Source organism: Apostichopus japonicus, chromosome 9 (genome assembly GCF_037975245.1).
Source record: "Apostichopus japonicus isolate 1M-3 chromosome 9, ASM3797524v1, whole genome shotgun sequence".
NCBI classification, from domain to species: Eukaryota; Metazoa; Echinodermata; class Holothuroidea; order Aspidochirotida; family Stichopodidae; genus Apostichopus; species Apostichopus japonicus.
In genome coordinates, this window is record NC_092569.1 from 29278460 (window position 1) to 29300592 (window position 22133).

The window sequence follows — 22133 nt, forward strand, 5'->3', positions numbered from 1 at the left end:
GGAAAAAACTGTATAAATAACAGTTTCAGACTGTTTATTTTACATGGAATATGGTGTAAAATAACGGTCGTCGTACAGTAAGTTTACGGACAAAAACTGTTATAATGAAAGATATAAACTGTATAAAAAACAGTTTTAGACTGTTTATTTTACATAGATTATCTGCAGTTGGAAATAACAGACATTTTCTGGAAACTCTGCTGCCAGAGAAATTCTGTTTTTTAACAGAATTTTTTTTAACAGTGTATATAAGGATTGGGGTGTGGTTGGATGAGGCATTCTGTGTGAGTCTCACCACCGTCCGGTCTTCGCCGTCTTATTCCTCGGCTTCTGTGTGTTAGCCGTTATCCAGGCTTCTTTGTATGAGCCTAGGCTTCTTTGTATGAGCCTAGGCTTCTTTGTATGAGCCTAGGCTTCTTTGTATGAGCCTAAAGACTGGGAACGCTGATATTTTGTGGCGTTGCGTTTTAGCCTAAGCCATATCAGCGTATCCTGAGGATTACGGTGTGTATCCGTTCTCGTCTTATTCGACGAAATCATTTTGGACACATTTCTGTGTATATGTACACCGCAAAGGGCCGTTTTACTGTCTGCTACGTCCCTGGCCGTTTGACCAAGTTAATCCGGGATTTACTAATAGGACGATCCCGTAAGTTGATTTTTTTGTCCGTATTACGCATTTAATTGGTATCTGTATTGTTGATCGCACAGTAGGGTTTGTGGAGAAATTAATGTATTGTATTTTAAAAGAGTCCTCGATCTATGGTTCGCAATTCAGTCAGTTTTTTAAAATGTTTGTCCATGCTTAGGCATACGAATTTGTCATTGTTTAGGGTCAAATGCGTTTAAAGCTTCAATAAAACGTCAAGCTCTTCCTAAATCGGTAACAGAATCCCCCCCATCAAGTTCCAATCCTGCGCACGTCACTCTAGTGGAATTTTCCTAAACTGTAACAGTTAGTGTATAGATTTAGTTTACTGCTTCGTTGTTGAACTTACCTTCTTTTGTAACATGGTCATTTGGTTTCGGTGCTGCCCCTGGGCATGGACCAGGATTGTAACGAGCAGCTGTTGAACAAGAATCACATGAAACATTACAGGAATAGTTACGATAAATTTATCAACAAGTTTTATTTTATTTTACAAGCGGGAAATTGTTCTAATTCTTTTCTAAAGTGTGTATAATTCATGTAATCGTTTTAAATAACTGAATCAAAATAAAGAAAACTTCAAATAAAAAATGAATTTCTTGTATGCTATGACAACGGAGAACTAAAGCAAATCATGTTAAATGACGTTTTCAGCATTGGCGTAGGAAGGTACTTTTGAGTGGGGGGGGGGGGCTGAAGACTGATGGCCGGTCTGGGGGAGGGTCTAAGGGGAGGGGGTGTCCCCCTCCCCTTTGTAAACTTTTTGCATTTCCAGGTGGCCTCAGATGCAATTTGGTGCAATATAGCACACTTCAACACCCACTCCATTTTGTAAATAATTTTGCATTTTCACCTGGCCTTAGATGCAATTTGGTGCTCCAAATGAGATATTTTTCTCATTTGGAAATGAAGAAAGGGTTTTCTGACTTGCAAAGCAGGGGGGCGGAATGATACTTCCGCCCCCCATATTTTTCACTGGGGAGAGGCTGGCGCCCCCAGCCCCCCGGTTCCTACGCCCTTGGTTTTCAGTCCGAGAAATAACCAGGTAGTGGACCACCTTATTGCTGCAATAGACAGGTAAGCATTCAGGGGGTAGGAAACTTCCAAAAAGTCCAGGGGGGGGGAACAACATCAGAGGGGCACTTTCTCATTCCATAACCACCATTCGTTATGCTATAAACCGATACACATGCCGGCCAATGGCTATATAACTTAAATATATATGATGCAGGGATGAGACTGAGCCGGGGAAAAAAATCTGAAATTTATCGATCGCCGTCCTGGGGGAGGGGTTTAAGGGGTGAATTTTTTTGTCAGGTAAGGAGGGCTTAAATGCAAAATGGTGGACTCTAGATGGAATCTAACACATCACGTAACTCGCCAAAAAAGTGTGGAATTTCTGCTTGTATAATCTATCCATTAGCTTTTTTGAACCAAAAAAGGCTTTTTTGCTTGCTTTGTGCTACTTGATTCCACCACTGGTCAAATTCACAGTCCTTGCTTTGTGCTACTTGATTCCACCACTGGTCAAATTCCCTTCACAGTCCAGCATGTTCGGAAAAAAAATTTAATAAAAAAAATAATAAAAAATAATAAAAAACGCGAATTACGAGAAAAAAACGCGAAAATGAAAAAAAAAAAAATCGGAAATCCGCGTTTCCGCAGAAGAGTCTCATGCCTGATGTGTTAGTATGCTATCAATACTGTTATGGTGCACATGACTCTATCAACCTACATCTGTACTTCTCTCCATCCATAATTTAGAACTTTCCAAAAAAAAATCCTTCTGTGTTCATTCCTTGAATAAAAGTCTTTAGCAACCTCGGTTAAATCCAAGTCATCGGTCTTAGAGTTGTGTACATCCTTAAACATCAGACATTGTATCTCTTTTGTGACATTGTGCTTCTCAGATAATTCTTTAGAAGACGCTGTGTGGAGAACGATCTTTCAGCTGAAGCGGTACTTAAATGAGCCAACAAATATACATGAATGAATTTTGCAAGTTCTGAAAGTAAGGGTTGGACATTTGGGTGTTTCTGCTATAGCAGAAATGATTGTGCTCATTGATGTAATTCTTTTCACATCAGGAAATTGCTGAAGAATAGTACCCCTTAACAACCTAAGCTGTGCATCAAACTGCGGAAAATCAATGTCACTGGTGTTTGTTTTCACAAGCTGATCTGATATCTCAAAAGCTATGCCATTTGCTGCATGTAGAATTATAATTTCCTCCATATGGGTTAGTATTGTATATGACCCTGCAGTAATTCCAGTGAATCTCCTTTGTAGTACATCAAGGCATGCATCAATAGCCTCAACACTCTAGACACAGAAGTAGGATTTGGCATCATCAAGTATAGAATAATATCCTAGTAGAATGAGCTGCAACATTGATTGATTTTCATTTATTGAGATTGTTTATTGTTAACCGTGCTACAAACAGATGTGGGATGCCATTTTAGAATAGCATGTACAGACTAAAACTAAATAATTAATTTAATATATTAAAATTAACAAAGGCTTAAGATATTCAAAAAGACAGTTCTTCATCAAAAGGGCACATTTTATTTGCCAGTTGGGCACATTTGCTATATTGGAAAAAAGTGGGGGTAGTTCCCCAAGTGCCCCCTCCTACCCCTCTAAGCCGATCTATGTGTACACTTACTTCTTCTATATATTGAGAAGCTTCAAAACTTTACTTATCTCGTCATACAGGAATATTTAGAAGGATATCTTCCACTGGCTGAAGTTGTCTGCTTAATACAAATTCTTGACATTTCTGCATCCTTAGGGAAAACCCACACCCTCATAGTATGTTATAAGGTGACGATATGAATATTTACAAAACGAAGTGGAACTTTCTGAATGCATCTGGCAACAAAAGAGTCAATGATATGATCATGGCAATCCAACTGAAAATGTTTTTTTGCCTTTCTGGATAATTTTTAACTAACGTATCTACAGAGAAAAGTATTATTTCTACTAAAGAAAAAAACAGTTGCATTTTGTTGAAATTCTAAAATGACAGAGAACCTTGACAGCTAAGCGAACATTCTAACTATATCAAGGATAAATGAACAAGAAGATTATAATAGAAAAATAAAGGTTTTGAAAAACATTTGCCGTAATGACATCACAGACTAGCCACTGTGATCCATCCCAGGGAAGAATGAGGGGTTTGACCAGTCGAAATTAGTTCCATTCAATCGACCATATCATGAGTTAGGGACAAGATTTTGAGATGGGATCCTTGACTGACAATGTGCTCTAAGTCTGCCCTTGTACAACCTGCTATTGCATTTCGTATGACTGTGGTGATTTAAATTACGAATTTCGAATGAAGCGATAACTACCTTTGATGAAGTATTATTATTATAAATAATTCATAGTTTCCATGTTAATTTAAGGGATATTCCGTTGGCAGACGAAGATAACCTTGTATTAAGAGGGACTATATTGCAAGCTGACAAAAAACGGAAACTTGACGTTTTGGTGAGATGTATCTCGACAAAGATACATTTTCAGATTTTGAACGATTTGGTATCATCTCCATACGTCCCAGAAAAAACGTCAATTGTAAACTTCTTTTCATATTGGCGAGTTGTTGAATATCTCATCAATATGTCTTTTCTACGCTTCCGTACATTTATTACCACGCGCTCTACTCCAATAACAATAAGAAGTATAATATGACGCCAACCTGAAGTTGGCAAGGTGCCAGGAATAAGCAAAGACAATCGTAGCTTATCACTTTGAAATTTAAGTGCAAACACAATAACACTATACAAATCATATGTATGTAAAAAGATCACAGAAATAAAATTTAAATGTCAAGAACATAGGGAATGAATGAAGATAAATGTCCCACCAAATACATGCCATGTTTGTCATTATATGAAATTACTTCCTCTCTATATCAGTTGTTCACTTGCTCTTGTAATGTAGAAGGCAGTTCAACAAAATACCAGCTTGCTTTTATAATTGAGTTCTCTCATTTTTTGTATCTTTACCAACGTATACCCATGTACGCTGTATGTTCCATACTGTAGGATATTACACTAGCGACCGGGATTTTCCCCAAAAATGACTCTTTTTCTTAACTTCGAACATTTGTTATAACACCTTTCAGTGGGAAACTTGAAGATTTTTTTGTTAACCAATGAGCAAGTTATGAAAAGAGATTGACATATTTCTGCTCCTATGAAGGTAGTCTGGCGGTCCACCTCAATAAAAGAAAATAACTCATTGAACATCAAATGTTGAATTCTGAAGCATATTTAGATTATAATTTAGGTCTATATAAGTATAGAATAAATGCGTTGGCCCGAATGATTAATAAATACAATAAAATGTTCCTTCTTTTTTGGAACTCTAACTTTGATAGCTTAACAATTCTTTACATTGTGAGTTTGTATCGAAGTCATCAGACAGCCACTTCGTTTATTTTGTGGTGTCATTTTCAAGCATTTAGACGTAATTAGTCATACTATTTTGCTGCATTTATATAGTGCTATAGGCACGTAGCTGTTTTGTTATTTCATTCTTTATTTCTGTTCTATACTTTTCTTCTGTACAGAGGCATGCACAAGGAGGGGGGATTTTTTCATTTTTTGGGGGGTTTTCTGGAGGAGGCACCTAACCCTCCTACTGAAACATGAGAGTCTGCTTCAATAACACCATGGCAGCACCCCTCGATCCTTTATAAAATACAGGTTGCCCTTTAAATCTTCCTATTTAGACCTTCATTATAATCTATGTAGGCGTATGCCTCAGAATACACCATTTGGTATTTAAGTGACATTGGTCTTTTGTCTGTGGAAGGACCCCAGACCTGCATTCATATAGGATTCGACTTCAGTGACGCTTTATAGTCCGGCCCCCTCCTGTATAAATGTAGGAACAGTAAAGTACTCAACAACTATTGAGGTGAAATAGCGCCCCCTTTTTTTGTTTTTTGCCGATGGGTTGAAAAGTTAGCCATGTACCACCCATGCTTTCGTATCAAGCCATTGTATGTAACATCAACAAGAACTCTTGTGTACTTTTTCTGCCCATATCTACTTAATCAGCTGGCTCATGAGCACCACCATCTGCATAGTAAATAAGAGGAAGGCTAAGCCGAGGAGCAGAAACCTGTGACATCTAGACACGAAACCTGTGACGGCTAGACGCGGAACCTGTGACGGCTAGATGCGGAAACCTGTGGAACACCCCAGGCTCGACCATTGGACTGGGGCAACATAAAATCCTTCATAAGACTCCAGCCCATATTTGAACAAAAGTTCAGCCACCATTAATTTAATTATTAATTTAATCAGTTGGGGGAAATGCCTTTTAGATATATCATGGAGGTACTTCCATTGATATATATATATATCTACATAGTTCTAACTCCCGAGTCTAATCCAGATACGCCTTGTTATGCACCATTTGAAGATTATATAAGGCTTATTTTGGTTTCAGGAAGGGGGGTCTGGGGAAGAAATCAACCCCCGGCTCCTTCAAAGGAGCTATGCTATCTTCCATCTTCATTGTATTGTGGCTTGTATGCCTTCTCAGAGGATGAAAAGTCATGAAATATACAGAAAGTGTTTCCAGAATCTTTATTGTTTATAGGCCTAGCCTAATAGAATTGTAACACAAATAATATTGCCTATACCAGGGGCTGCCAATTATTCTGGGAGGCAACCGTCCAAAGTTTTTTTTTTAAATCGGGGGAACAAATAACAAATACAAAGTTGTTGTTATTTGTTTGACAACTGCCCCTATATATGTGGGTAGGAATTATGTTTGTTCGCAATTCGCTGAGGGTAGGCTTGCACTGTAAACCGGTTTTAGTACCGGCCGAAACCGGTTTCCGCCGACCGAATTTCGGTACTAGGCTATTTGTTATTTTAAGAAAACCGAAAAAAACGAAATGTTAATAAAATACAATACTGCAAATACTGGAATAAAAAGTTAAAGCTTCCATCCATCATTTGTTGACTTTGGTTTCTCCTATTTAGTGATCTTTTTGCAATGTGAAAGTAAATTGCAACAAGCGAAAGCTTTCCTGCTAGACGACATTGGCAGCTACGATTGGCACACGCCATATACCAGTGTTGAGTGTGGATAGCTAGGCCTAACATTAGGCTATGTAGCCCTTATAATTTATATGCGTGAATCAGTTATAGGTGACCTTGTATTTGTAGTATTGGACTTACCTTGGTGACCAACGTTAGTAGTTGTGAGAAGTACACACACTCAAATGACGAGATGCAGTTCAAAATTAATTGTTATATCCAACGTGTTTGTCCTCTTTATGTTGTTCTTATTATTTTACTTCAATTTAACAGTAGAGGATATGGAGAAAATCTTTTCAAACACATTGAGCAAAGTTCGTGTCCAAATAATGGTCGTTAAAACTTGAAAGGTACGTACATGGCGCAATCCACAATACCATACGACATGTACAGCCGCGCACGCAACTGGCTCAGAACACAGGCCTAGCAGTGAGAAAACATTTGAGCAGGGCTCTGTTAGTTGAACAACAAAGATGCAAAAAGTAACATTAGACCAATCACAGTCTATTATTCACCAGATACACCTGACGTCAGGCAGGCTTGAGCCAAGGAATACTAAAGGAGTTAAAATGTTGTGCATATAGCTGGAAATTACAGATGTTGCTGTTGGACAATTTTTCTTTGTACGCTAATAGATTTTCTTGGCAAGTTTCCTTTCACTACTTCTTATCAATTATCGTTAGACAAGGCGACTCTCAGTTGGTTAATTGTTCATTTACGTTGATGAATACTTGTTTCCCTTTTAACGTAAACAATTTATAATCTTTGCCGACCTTTAACTCCCGCTTTTGCCAGCAATATTTTTCAACTTGTACTTGAAAGTGTAGGCGGCAAATTCTCTTCAATCCTTGAAGAGAAATTTATTTTACCGCCAAGACACCACCGCGAACATGGCTAGAGCCTCGTGCAATTTGGTACCTTCGAACACTTTGTCAGCCACTACTGAATTTATTGGACCAATCATATTGTAAAGAATTTTTTTACGATCTCCAATTGGTAATAGTGGGGTTTACGCTCGGCCCTAATCTCCGAAAATATAACGTCTTAATAGCGTGAATATGGGGGTAGAGCAATTGATTTTCTCGGGAGGGGGTATTACTTTAATATCTACGCATCTTAGCGATCGCGACACCTCCGTCAGAGATTTGAATGTTTTCAATGAAATTCGGGAAGGAGAAAAAAAAAAACGGTTTTTGAGCCAGATTCGGGTTTTTTTGCAAGAAAAAAAAATGGTTTGGGGTTTTCACGAAACCGTGCAAGCTTAGTTGGGGGACTCTTAGATGAGCAATATCGAGTGAAACGGGTAAATGTTTTTACCCAAGCCTAGGCCTATATAGCTACCTTAAGTCGGATTGAACAACATAAATGTGTTTTTTTTTTGGAGGGGGCAGGGAGGGGGGAGGGGAACTGGCAACGCTGGCTTATAGTCCTGCAGTCCAATTGTGCTGGAAGTATAGCATATAACATTTCACCTTATTTCTTATACGAAGATAACTGGTATGACCTTGGGATCGTTGAAGGGAACTCCGTCATGTGGGAGATCTGGAGGTCCATCCCCAAAAGATAAATGTGACGTTATGCATTTCTGAGGTAATCACTTGTAGGCTATTATTTAGATATACAAATATGTCGACATGGTTGTTCCCAGAACACTATTTCTGTTGTTCACTCATGGGAACTTACTGTATATCATTGTTAAAAAGGTAAATTTTGGTAAAATTAAACCTACCTTGAGACCTCCCTCCAAGAAGCAGAATGACAGCAATCAGAAGATGAATAAATAAAGGTGATCGACACTGCTTTAATCCTCCTTTCTCCATTTTGAACAAATCCAGAGGCGGAAAGGGAAAAACAATCTAAGTTTATCAAATGTGTCTTTTTCTGTGGTAAGTAGGTACGTATCATGTATGTCTTGCCGTTCTGTGATACTAATGAAGAATTACTGACCGTTTGCCAGTATTTATTACAATCTTCATAAAGCGTCCAATAAAGTCACCCATATAGTGACTTTTAATTGGTCATGATGGTGGATGACGTATGTAATGTTTCATGCATATTCAAGTTCAACATTGTGATTACAATATGGAGCTGGTTGTACACAATTCCGCATTCACATCATATCAATTAGTTGATCACGATGTAAGTCTGGAAGCTGATGAGTGGTCCGGATTGTTTTACAGACGATACCCCAGACAATTTGAATATGCAATGAAAATTGCTTAGTCTCAATTGGCTGTTTATGCCTTCAATGCGCAGATAGATTGAACACAGCTAGTAAGATTTGAAGCATGAATTCTCTTCTTTGTAAAACAAGTCTTGTGAAAATGATTGGTTGTTGCTGCCCTTCGAGGTTTCTACTCCCCCCCCCCCACACCCCACCCCTTCCTACCATCCCTCGATTGAACTTTCTTCCTACGCCTCGGATACCACGATTCTCTTGAAAAGTGACCAAATACTATAAATGACGTTTTTAGCAAAACACATGTGTATCGGCATATATAGTTCGTAAGGGGAGACTTCTGGTAACCAATGAGCATGGCAGTAATGCCATTTATATATCACAACAATATTAGTGTATCAGGAAATCTTGAGTTTGCACGTGATATCTGTCAGACCCCGATCAGCCCTTTATTGTTCTACAGCTAACAGTAGGGGCGCAACAACTGTTTTGTACTGGGGAGAGGGGAAGGGTAAGATGAAAAACTCCACATTAAGAGGATTCCAAAATTCTTCCGACTGATTTAGGTAGGGGCATAGAAAGGGTACAGTACTGTACTCTTGTTTACCCAGTAGGTATGATTACCTCAAAAAACCTGAGCACGACTCAATTACCCTTGAAGGGAACATTTTCGTTTTCCAATGCGACAGCGAATCTTTTTGTAACGTCATCGTCACGAAGTTATTATAAATTATTATTATTGAGATTGATTTGAGGTTGTGTGGATTTGACAAACGGACCAATTGACTACACTATAAAAGGGTTAACTACTGTAACTGACAATACGATCCAATCGGTAAGATGATTGGTTCAATATCAATTTGAATATTCATATAGCATCGGAAATGATAAATTTGATGACATTGACGGAGATATTAAGATGAGTGTAAGAAATGGAGAGTTAAAAATTTGCACACACACAATGAGTCGTGTACACTAGCAAAAGTTTGTTAAAATTGTAGAAATGATAGCACCATTTTGCATCTAAGCACCCTTCCTAAACACATTTCTGAAAGAGAAGTTATTGGCATAGGCGTAGGAGGCTAGGGGAAGCCCCCCCGCCCCCCGCAAAAAGATATTCCTGTGAAAATTTGGGCAATATTCTGATATTTGTTTCGGGTACTGCCAAAAATATATACAATAAGTTTGTTTGATGAGAGTTAGTAAGTCCGTATAAGAACTCAGCCTAAGGTAGTAATAGACTATCACGTTCTAAACGTTTATAACTAAACGTCTATAACGTTCTAAACGTGCTCGACTTATCTGGCATTGATGTTGTGGAGTTATGTGCATAGGGGGTGGCATGCTCGCATAGCCGACCCCCCCCCCCCCCACACACACACACACTTTTGACGCCAACTAGTGAAAATATTATACAGAAATCAGGCGCGTATCCAGGATTTTCAAACCCGGGGGGCGCGAATTACTATCTAAGCGGAGCGCCACCATCGGTTGGCGCGCAGCGTACAAGAAAATTTCTTATTTTGATACCCCCCAGATCACCGGAAACGGCACTTCTCGGGCTTGAAATGACCAACCAGATGTACACTTTTTGCCTGAGAACCAAGTATTTCCTAAAAGTTTTTTTTCCATCCATAACCTTTTTGAAGATTGTCAACCCGGCACACATCATGTTCGACCTGATCGCATATCCTGTGGGTCTTTGCTTTTGTAGGTGATTCTACGTCGCGGCCCTCAATACCCGTCAGCCCCACTTTTCAAGGTTTTAAGCCCCATTTTTGTTCAGAATTTGAAACTTCACATTTCTCGTGAATAAACTCACTTCAAAACATACCCATAATTTTGTGCAAAATTTCATCTATGGACAACCAATATAGAAAAACTTCCTTCAACCCCTAACAGACCGGTCAAAATTGCACGAGTAGAGGGAAGTGTGATGCAGATTGTTGGTCAGAAATTTTCGAAAATTCAGACACAGTTAATTTATTGGTGTACAAATATTAAAACCTCTTATAACGGCTATTGTAAAACTTGGTTGAAGGAAATGAAAAAATAGCAGATATATCCGAAACCGAACACTACACACATAGGCGTAGGAGGCGCGGCGGCAGTGGCGGAGCTAAGGGTATTGGTCAGAAGGGGCGAGAATGGTCTGTAGGGACGCTTTCGACACTATCTAAGCGGAGCGCCACCACTGGTTGGCGCGTAGCGTACAGAAAAATTTTGAGTAAAGATACTTCCTAGATCGCCGGAAATGACCCTTTCCGGGCCTGGCTAATTTGCAGATAAACGAAGAATAAGGTGTCATCGCCAAATTACACCAACAAAATGTGACAAATGTCAAGAAGTAGATGAGAGCGCAATAAAAAAGTCAATAATCTAGAATAAGTAAAAAGTGGTAAAGAGCTGAAAAAGGCTCCAGCAGTCCATTTGAGTCCGTCGGAGGGGGGGGGGGGGCATCCGCCCTGACCGTATGGACGCTCCGCCACTGCGCGGCGGGGGTGCAGCCCCTAATTCGCCATTACTAATGTAAAAGAGAATTTTGACATAATTGGACCTCCATTCTTTTTATACATCTACATGAGACATGTCGTTGTTAACATTAGCATCCCGCGGTATACTGCGCAATTTGAATGGACCGTACGGTACATGATGGCATGCGATGTAATAACCGATGCTTGCTTATATGATATTGACATTAACACGTTGAACGCGCGCTTCGCGCGCGAAAAGTTTTGGTTATTTTTTCAGGCAAGTCGGACAGTTTTGAGGCTTTTCATCCTGGAACGCCATTTTCATGCTCACTGATATGATGGGATATCTGCTGTTTGCGTTACAAATTCGAACAGGCGCGTAGCGAGGAATTTGCCAAGGGAGGGGCGAAGCCTGTAGGCAAACTATCTAAGCGTAGAGCCACCATAGGTTGGCGCGAAGCGTTCAAGAAAATTTTGGCCGAAAATGCCTCCCAGATCGCTGGAAATGGCACTACCCAGGACCATTTGTTAGCGCGAAGCGTACAAGCAAATTTTGGCCGAAAATGTCTTCCAGATAGCTGGAAATGACACTTCCCAGGCCTTGTAAGTTGCATCTAAGCACTTTCTATTTTGAAATTACTTAGCGATATCATTTAAAAAAATGCTGAATGGGGGGGGGGCGGGCGGTCGCCCCCATCCCAAAAATCGTCATGTTCCCCGACGACACGGTCGAGTTCGAGACCAGCCACAGTTGGTTTCATAGCACAATTCTACACACGCGTTATGATAGACCATATATAGTATATATATATAGATCATTAGTGAGAGAGGAAAATGGAAACGTCAAAAAATGGAGTTGTCGGTGTAAGGGGTAGGGTGAGTCACACTTTTACGAAATCATTGATCCGTCACTGGCTACCCTTCAGCGCTGTAATGATGTCACTGTTCCTCTTTCTATTCGCGTTTTTCTTTTACTCCCTCCTTTTCTCCTTTTTCTCTCTTTCTTCTTTTTCTTTTCCCTTCCTTCCTCTCCTCCTCCTCTTTTTTCCCCTCTTTTTTCCTTTTTTCTTCCCTTTTTTTTCTCTCCTCTTTTTCTTACCCGGGGGGCGCGCGCCCCCAACGCCCCCCCCTGGATACGCACCTGGAAATGTATTGGGAGACTAACCTGGAAAGTAAAAATCTTGTATACATAAGTTTCCTTCCAATGGTAGCACCAGTATGCATCTAAGTTTAGCACCTTTTAAGTTAGTAACACATTCTCAAAAGGTGAGGGGGTTTTACCAGTACGCCCTTCAATTTTGCTTACATTTTTCGTGCAAATCGTTACAGCACCCAAACCAATTGGGCTCCTATACGCCCATGGTTATTGGTCTCCTTTTCCTTAGATCTGACCCCAAAACGGATTGTGTGCTCGCCACCCCCCACCCTCCTTTTTTTGGTGCCAAAAATTGATATATTTTGCAAAAAGGTCTATTCATTATTGTATATTAAAAAGCAATTCTTTTCTTTTATGACGGTGGCATTGACGGCACATGCAGACAAGATGTAAATGCACTATGTTAGTATACCTCGACAGCGTGTCAACATATGCGATATTTGCCGAGTGAGGAACAAGTGACATCTTGACGAAAATTTCCATTTCCTCGAGTTGCTTCTTGCACGTTTACCTGTTTACATGTACAAAGTCATTGTTATAGTTTATGCAAAACATCATTAACACGATATCTTGGAATCACATTTAACATTTATGAGTTGTTGCGTTAGATATACTAAACTTGACAAAGCAAGATTGTGATGACAATTCTACTAACATGACATTTTGACGAAAATTATCAAATGGTCGAGATATCGCGTAACACATACCATGGGAGTTGTTACCTGATTATACCTATACACGGAAAGTCTACACAAGTGTCCTTTCAGAACCAACGTTCTTTTCATGATCACTTGAAAGCATATACGTATGTAAACAGTTAGAAAGCGGCGGCAATGACAATTATGTATTCATATACCTATTGTGATTGAGTGTTGTGTAAAAAGTCGCAAGTCTTCTATAGAAAACTCAAAACTGTAATATAAAATGGAAGTTCTTAATTAATTTCTAGTAAAAGGGCGATTAATGATCGTCACAAACTTTTATAAAATATTCCATATTGATGAAAAAACCAAAAAAACAGACCATAATCAGAGTTTTTTTATTGACTTTTTTGAGGTTGTTATGGCAACGGATTTTATTTTCCCTGATACCAGTCGGCAATAGATAACCAAACTAAATTAAAAGGCTTTTCCATGGAGAAAGTATATTTTTGGACTGATGAAAGAGGAATACAATCTAAGCTTCCAGTTGAAGTTTGAATTCATTTCCTAGGCAACTTTTTCAGTTAACATCAGATTGATAAAATATTCCATGAAAAAAAGACCATAATCAGAGTTTGTTTGTTGACTTTTTTGAGGTTGTTATGGCAACGGATTTTATTTTCCCTGATACCAGTCGGCGATAGATAACCAAACTTATAAAAAGGCTATTCCATGGAGAAAGTATATTTTTGGACTGATGAAGCCCTTTGCCCCTTTCTGTAATTTATGTTGAGACTAGTGGAACAGAGTTGTCTGATGAACGCGCGAAACTCTGAGTCAATATATATAAATATATATATATTGAGACTAGTTGAGACTAGTGGAACACTAGTAGTTGTAACTCAGAGCGATCATCATACAACTCTGTTCCACTAGTCCCAACTAGTCTCAACATATATTTCGCTCTGTCCACCGGACATAGAGCATATATATTTAATAATAATAAAAAGTAAGATTTTAGCAACAAATGACATGTACTTAACTACTCTACTTATAAAAGAGATATATCAATCGTACACATGCATGCAACAAACAAAGATAAATGAAAGAATAGGATGATAAGAGAAGGTTGAAAAGAGGCAGTGTGTATACTCATGAATCTTTTTAGCAATCAATAAACGATGGTTTATAGAGAATCAAAATGATGCATGAGGGATTGCTAAAACTTATTAAAAATATGATATCCGATCACTCAACCGTTGACAATATAACCGTTTTATCATTAAAGATATAGATCAGGGAAAAGACAAAATCACACCTGCAATAGCACACTGAGGGCATGGGCGTCAATCCAGGTAGGGGGACGGGGGGGGGGACACGTCCCCACACATTTCGATGGGGGAACACACTATCAAATGACCCCCCCCCCACATACACACACACGCCCACACACACACACACATTTGGAAAAAGAGTAGTGTCGTGGCTCTATTTGGTTAGGGCTTACACATCTCAGGATTCATATCATCGAATATCACTCAATGTTGCTGAGTGGAGAATTCCACCCAGATCTCGTGAGTTGGTACCCTGAGCTCTGCGACAATCTTAAGCAATTAGTCTTCCTATTTTTCGAGGCCAGTTCCAGTCGTCGTTGGTTGAAGGGTATAGACAAATATTCAAGTCGATGAAACCAGCCGAATGGCCTGTTTGGTGAAGTCGAAGCAGCTCTTGTGGTTGATCCTCGTCTACCCCACCAGATCGACGAAAGCCGAGAGATCTTTTAGTGCGTTGAGGCGTTTGAAGACTTGGCTACGAAGCACCATGACTCTGTGATGGTGTGCCATCATCACCGCGAACGTCTAGGCCCGTTGAAGCCTGGGGAGTTAGCAGAGAAGTTCGTTGGTTCCTCGGATTACGGACGCCGCATCTTTGGGCGATTCCAGTAGAAAACTAGTGCGCTCCGTCATTATCATAAGAGACAACACTTCATAGCTAGAGCCCAAGCCTGTACATATTTGTTTAGTTGTAGATGGTGTTTGAAAGACGGTGCCCGTTCCCTAATATTGGGGAACGAAATAGGGAATATATTCCGTGGCAGCGCATCCCATGTTACCTTTATGATGAGTGATACCGGAGTTTACTCCACAGTGAGAACACTGGGTACATGCAGGGACGTCGCTAGAGAGGATGCCAGAGGGGGGGGGGGGTGTCTCTCCCCAAAACTTTGTAAAACTGACGATAGTTGGAAAATTGGAGTGCGACAGTTGGAATTTCCGACTGTCGCACCCTAGTTAATCTAGGCCTATTCATTTATTCCTGTGATTGTGCATGACCTAAAAATTGAAAAATTTCGGTCAAAATTGACTTTTAATCAGTCATATTTACCACGTTTTCCTTGCCACTTTGAGAAACTGTATGCGCGCGTTCCACATTTGGATGTGCATAACATATAGGCATTCATCGGTTTTTACATCGCATGCCGATAACATACAACAATTTTCAGTGTTATTACCCTTCCATATTGGTTATAATTTTTGAGGAAGTCGTTAAAATATTAATGGTAATAATAATATAAGTTTAACCACTGAAATACACATTGCAAATTATCTTTTTTTTCAGTAGGTGCCCGAAAAGTTATCAGCATATTGCCCGAATTTTAAACAGTAAGCAAGCGGTGGCAATGACAATTATGTATTCATATACCTATTGTGATTGAGTGTTGTATAAAAAGTCGCACGTGTTCTATAGAAAACTCAAAACTGTAATATAAAATGGAAGTTCTTAATTAATTTCTAGTAAATGCGGCGATTAATGATCGTCACTATCTTTCATAAAATATTCCATATTGATGGAAAAAAAACATAATCAGAGTTTGTTTATTGACTTTTTGAGGTTGTTATGGCAACGGATTATATTTTCCCTGATACCAGTCGGCGATAGATAACCAAACTTATAAAAAGGCTATTCCAGGTGAAAGATTATTTTGGAGTGATGAAAGAGGAATACAATGTAAGCTTCCAGTTGAAGTTTGAATTCATTTTCTAGGCAACGTTTTCAGTTAACATCAGATTGATACTGGAGACCAAAAACTTGAAGCAAGCAGATGTGATGTCAGACGTACAATGATAAATTTGTTTCAGGGTACATGTTGTTGTTGTTGTTGTAAGATACATAATAAATACTTCAAAATTGTGTTGCATTTGAAATCGAATATATCACAGTCATTGGCATATTGTGAACTTCACATCCCTTAAGGTAATTTATTTATATTCACATATCACTTAATATAAATTCAAGTGCTTTCAACACAGGTTTACCGAATCGCTTAATCAGTGACTAATGTAGTTTCATTGAGGAAAATTGGACTAATTCACACTATAGCTTTTATTTTAATCTGTCTCTGTTCTAATCATTTTACTCAATTAATCATTGGTTTTCATATATATAATTGGTCCTTGTTATACATTTTATATAATTTATACTGGAATAAAGAAATAAAGAAAAAAATATTGAACTGAATTGAAACAGCTCATCTTAATTCAAAACAATATAGTGTAATTAAACATAGGAAACCAAACATGCTGATGTTTGCACATTACATGTTAGTCCTGCAGGGTGAAGGTTTCTTGCCAGCATGTATAGAATCAAATTATGAATGAACGTTGTGTGCCGCAAATATTCCCAACAACTTCGGTTCATATTTAGGCCTAATGAACAGTTGAAATCACAGTTAATAATCTTCCTCGTATATCCAAGTTGGCCTATACATTAACTCTACTAGAGGAGGCTTTTCATTTAATTGCTGTGAATTTGAGTTAAATGTTTAAGAAGGTTAAAACCGAACAGTACTGTTTTATGAGTGGTGGTGGAAAATATTATGATGAACGTTTTTGTCTGCGGACTAGAAAATCTTTTAATATAAGCCTCGAGTGCTTAAAACCATTGAAAATGACTAGCTGTAATAACCAGAATGCAAATAATGCATTGTGGTTTCGATGATGTAACATGGGCAGTTTTCTTCATGTATCTGACGTAATGTATAGTAAGGGTGTGCAACATACTTGATCTTAATATTACAGTGAAAATCAGTGTGATGTGACAAACAATACATTCATAATGACACAGGCTGTCCTGAAATGACCATTGATCTCAACAACAGGCTTCTTGTGCCAAATGTGATAGATACATCAACATACTAAATATGACATCTGTCCTTGTTGAAAAATTGTGTAAATCATGATTTCACAATTTGACCCATGTGAACTCAAACGACCATTGACCTCCGCCCACAACTTAAGGCTTCTTGTACTCGATGTGGTACAATTACATACAAAATATGCGATCTGTCCAAGCTACCCTTGCGATATTATGTTTAGGAAGGTGTGTTAGTGTAGAGAGATAGGTGAGAGGGGAATGAAGTAATGGTTGGCGTTTGTTGACTTCAAATGACCTATGACCTCCACCAAAAGCAATAACAGGCTCCATAAATTTGGTATGGTACATCTACAAAGCAAATATTAGATCTGTCCAAGGTTCTCTTCTTGCAATATCATGTTTACAAGGTTTTCACAATTTGACGGCTGATAACCCCAAAATAACATTTGACCTCCACCAAAAACAATACGCTTCTTGTAATCAATGTGTTACTTCTACAAACCAAAATGAGGTTTTCCCCACGCTTCTCTTCTTGCAATATCGAGTTAGCAAGGTTTTCAAAATTTGACCACTGGTGACCCAAAATGAACTTTGACCTCTACCAAAAACAATTGGCTTCTTTCCCTCAATGTGATACTTCTACACACCAAATATGAGGTTTACCCATGCTTATCTTCTTGGGATATCAAGCTGGGCGTCACAAACGGGTCAATGATGTTTGATTATCAAACTTATTATTGTATATGGAACTGACGAGTATCCCTTGATTTTCTCTACTATATCATCCACTTCGATAAAGTAGAAACGTATGACACTAGTTAAACACAATAAATCCATCATCATTGGGAATGCATGCCAAATTTGCGGTCGATCCTCAAAGTACGGCTAAACCTGGATTGTAGCCCGATGGGGTCGATCCTCATAGTACGACGAAGACTTGATTTTAGCCCGACCGGGTCGATCCTTATAGTACAGCGGAGGCTGGATTGTAGCCTGACGGGGTCGATCCTCGTAGTACGACGAAGCCTGGATTGTAGCCCGTCGGTGACGATAGCGATTTTAACAACGCATAGGCTACCGGACCTACCACAGTGAGGAACGTACTCACGGCTCTGTCATCGCGTATGTTATTAGCCTGGAAGACTAACGCTAGGCGTTCGAGGTAACACTCGTCACGCTCCTGTCCTTCTCTAAACTTGCCATAGAAATCCACATTTGTTGAATTACACTGACAGATGTTGGTGCTCTGATTGGACGAACTCGACATACGTCAAATTCAACTGACATAAGTCTAAGTAAATTGACACATGTCAGTTTTTCATGCTCTTATTGGACCGCAATTGTCACATGATATTTTCTAGTGCTTCGATTGGAAGGAATCAACATATCAGCAAGGAATCAACACCAAGGAGTGTTAGCTCAGTGGTTAACGCCGTTGCCTTCCAATCATATGGACCCCAGTTCGAGTCACTCCAAGTTTAATGTATGTTGTCAAGTTACAGAGTTGTTGACAACTGACAATTCATAATCATGGACGTTAAATATGAATCTTAGAGACTGATTTCGGTCAGTTTGCGGCTTTGATAAGCCAATGAGGCTTCTTCCCGAGTTCCTGCTTGCAGGAGGATCTAAAATACATACAATACATACATATGTGGAAGAGATCGACATATGTTGAATTAAAAGTGACATATGCAGGTTTCGTGCTATTCACTTACCAATTTGGCAAGGTAGGTACGGCACACACCCCACGAATTTGGTGAGGAAGATCAGGCAAATACGATAATAATAATTTGGACATTATTACAATTACTTTAACTTTGCTATACATTTTGCAAAAATATAACACCCAGGGCACAGTCTGGAAAAAATCATTTGCCCACCCCTTCTGTCAGTGAGTACTCTGGACCCACTAGTGTCTTGACCCATCCATGTGACACTTGCTAACAATTCTGATTTTACCTCCAAGACACTTTCTTAACAGTATAGTCCACATGTAAATAGCAAAGTGGTCATTTTAAAATCTGAACTTTCCACATCATCGTTTTTGATTCATACAGCATGCCCTATAGCAGCGTAACTTGTAATCTTCATTTGAATAAACCACTTCTCAAAAATCCCAAGCAATTGACCTCACTAAGTACTTTATGCTGTTTTGTCTGCCTTGTAATCAAAAATCATGAAGCAACGCATCATTATTTCATTTTCATATCGATCGCTGCATCTCGGCTGGATGCGCCATCTTCTTTCCAAGAATCAAATTAAAATAGAATGGAATCCACTTTTCTCTTTCATTATAAACTGTTGCCTATAAAGTCAAAAATCCATTTTGTGTTTACATATATTGAATCTGTATGATTTTCTTCATTATTACAGCAGCAAATTTCGCAATTCTACTATTATAATGAGGTGATGAAGTTGTCATGGCAATTGTCATCAGTTTCAAGATAGACAACCGTCCAATCACAGGTCGAACGGCATGGCCAATAACGCTATGCATTCTATCTCGATTCTTGCATTCTGAAATGATCATTCAAAACAAGATCAAAATTAAATTTCAGATTTGTTCTGGATATCAAAAAGATTGAAAAATATATATATTTTTAATTCATTGAAGGGATGCTAACTTTCATACATTATTTGACATTGTTACTGAAAGCTTTCAAAGAAGATATCCAGATGGTCTCATCTTGTCCCTTTCTTTAAGAATACAAAGTACCATTTTGTTTTGCCTTCAAAGTCAGATCCATGAGCCCACAGTTCTGTAGTCTCTATTTCTGTACAATTAATCTATATCAAAATCAATTGTCAAATCATGTGTTATATCTTCCTCTTCACTTCCTCTTCTTTAGAATATTCGAACCCATGAAAAAAAACAGTAACACTCTTGCCCCCAATTACTCTCTTGACAAAGCTGCATGATTATGCTTAGAACGTCAATGGTGGAGACACTTTTATAAACTCTGTAAAACGGTTCAAAGTTTCAAAGTTCAAAGTACTTTGCACACCTTTTTTTGTCTCTGTCATCATTAAGTCCCAAAACTACAATTTTGAAGCAAAAAAGATTCAATCTGTTAACATTTAACAAAGTAAGCATCCATTTAATCAATTCAAATTCTTCTTGCAAAAGGCTGGCAAGTGTTTACAGAGGCACTGTCCCTTCTTAGATTAACCACAGACTGCATCACATCCAGACACACCTTCAGCTAGACCGTTCGAAATGGAACCGAGCGATTAAAGAAAAATGGCCAGCATTTCAAGCTTTAATGTTCTTTATAAACATCGCAGCATGAAACCCATGGGAGGATGATTAAGGTGGTTGATATCAGAGAAAATGGAATAGGAATATGGCTGGTAGATATCAATCTTGATGAATATTTAAAAGTAGAATATTAGCATATCTATCAAATGTGCTCAAATGACACGTAATCCTTAATACATTGTGTGCTTGGGCAGGGAACTTTATCTCCATCGCCTCTCTTCACCCAAGTGTATAAATGGGGACTTGCGAGGACATTTGTAAATATAGTTGCATGCACCTGTTTGTGGCTGCACCCTATGGGAACTCCCTTAGGGGACACGTGGATGTGGTGCACTGTAGTGCACCAGGAAGGATTGCTTGAATTGTGCACACTTTGGTGTGTGGTTGTGACAAGTAACCAATGAGTTGTGTGAGGAGGCCTTTGGTCTCAAACAAGACTGTAAACCTTCAACTTCATAATTCCTCTAATCTTTTCCAAGCAAATTGTAAAAAGAAGAAACCTTGCAATAATTTAAAGCTTAACAGTATTTTCAATGAGAAGCTGATAAAGGTGCCTTGAGAAGTTTCAACCATTAAAAAGCATTTCCAGATATGGAGAGAGCTGCAAGCTGGACTGTTCAATGAACTAAACATCAAATTACTGTGTAAAATACTGAATTTTCTATGAGAAATTCCAAACACTGCTACTCATAGAACACTTACCACTACAAGGCCAGCTACTTTAACTGCTGAACGGGCAGGGAAGTTTTGGGGAAAATCTGTAAATTTAGAAAAAAATATATGACAATCTTAATATTTCAATTCAATTTAGTACAAGCTGGTTGTGTTTACAAACATAACAATTGTCGTAATAATTGGCTTATAAGGCAATCAATATGTCTACAAGTGTTATAGTCACTTGGTACCAATTCTAAGAGATATTTGAAGAATTCTTGATATGTATATTAATACATCCTGATGTACAGTGATCTGCAACAAGCCAACCACTGCCTTGCAAAGATATAATGTCACAGATATTACACAACGAACACCAACAGTCTGTCATTACGTCACCAATCTACTGTATACTATACGAAAGCTATACGAGAACTACACAGCACCACACAACAACATACGACACATACTATCAATCTGCAGGTTTTTTTTTTTTTTTTTTCACGGTTACTAGCTTTGACGAACAGTGTTCTTTTTTCTAGAGTCCATCGTACATGGGCGACGATCATGGGGGAGACGGGGGGGGGGACATGTCCCCCCCCCAATATTTTAGGTGGGGGATATAGTATCTAATATCCCCCCAATATTTGGTGGCATAGTTTTTTTTTAGCATATTTTTTATGATATCGCTAGTAATTTCAAAATAGAAAATGCTTAGATGCAACTTACAAGGCCTGGGAAGTGCCATTTCCAGCGATCTGGGAGGCCTTTTCGGCCAAAATTTTCTTATGCGCTTCGCGCCAAGTTATGGTGGCGCTACGCTTAGATAGTTTGCCTATACAAGCTTCGCCCCTCCATTGGCAAATCCCTCGCAAGGCGCCTGTCTAACCGTGTCACAATT

At 38.8% G+C, this 22133-nt stretch overlaps 1 protein-coding gene and 2 long non-coding RNA genes across 5 annotated transcripts in view; 1 reads left to right on the forward strand and 2 right to left on the reverse strand.

Moving 5' to 3' along the window:
* LOC139974385 (fibrinogen-like protein A) overlaps nucleotides 1–8630 on the reverse strand; it is a 73897-nt gene extending 65267 nt beyond the window's left edge. For all 3 annotated transcript variants that reach the window (XM_071981506.1, XM_071981505.1, XM_071981507.1), the window contains exons 1-2: nucleotides 8441–8630; nucleotides 999–1067 (exon numbers count right to left, since the gene is read on the reverse strand). In XM_071981506.1, coding sequence (XP_071837607.1) covers nucleotides 999–1067; nucleotides 8441–8531 — 160 coding nt within the window. In that variant the 5' untranslated portion in view covers nucleotides 8532–8630. The remainder of the gene's footprint in view (nucleotides 1–998; nucleotides 1068–8440) is intronic.
* LOC139974387 (uncharacterized) lies at nucleotides 248–6526 on the forward strand. Its single transcript, XR_011795468.1, has 3 exons — nucleotides 248–352; nucleotides 413–649; nucleotides 5719–6526. It is a non-coding gene; the product is annotated as an uncharacterized lncRNA (long non-coding RNA).
* Nucleotides 8631–16743: 8113 nt separating the features above from the next.
* LOC139974388 (uncharacterized) lies at nucleotides 16744–21716 on the reverse strand. The gene is made up of 2 exons (XR_011795469.1): nucleotides 21281–21716; nucleotides 16744–19836 (listed from the first exon to the last, which is right to left on the reverse strand). It is a non-coding gene; the product is annotated as an uncharacterized lncRNA (long non-coding RNA).
* Nucleotides 21717–22133: the final 417 nt, after the last annotated feature.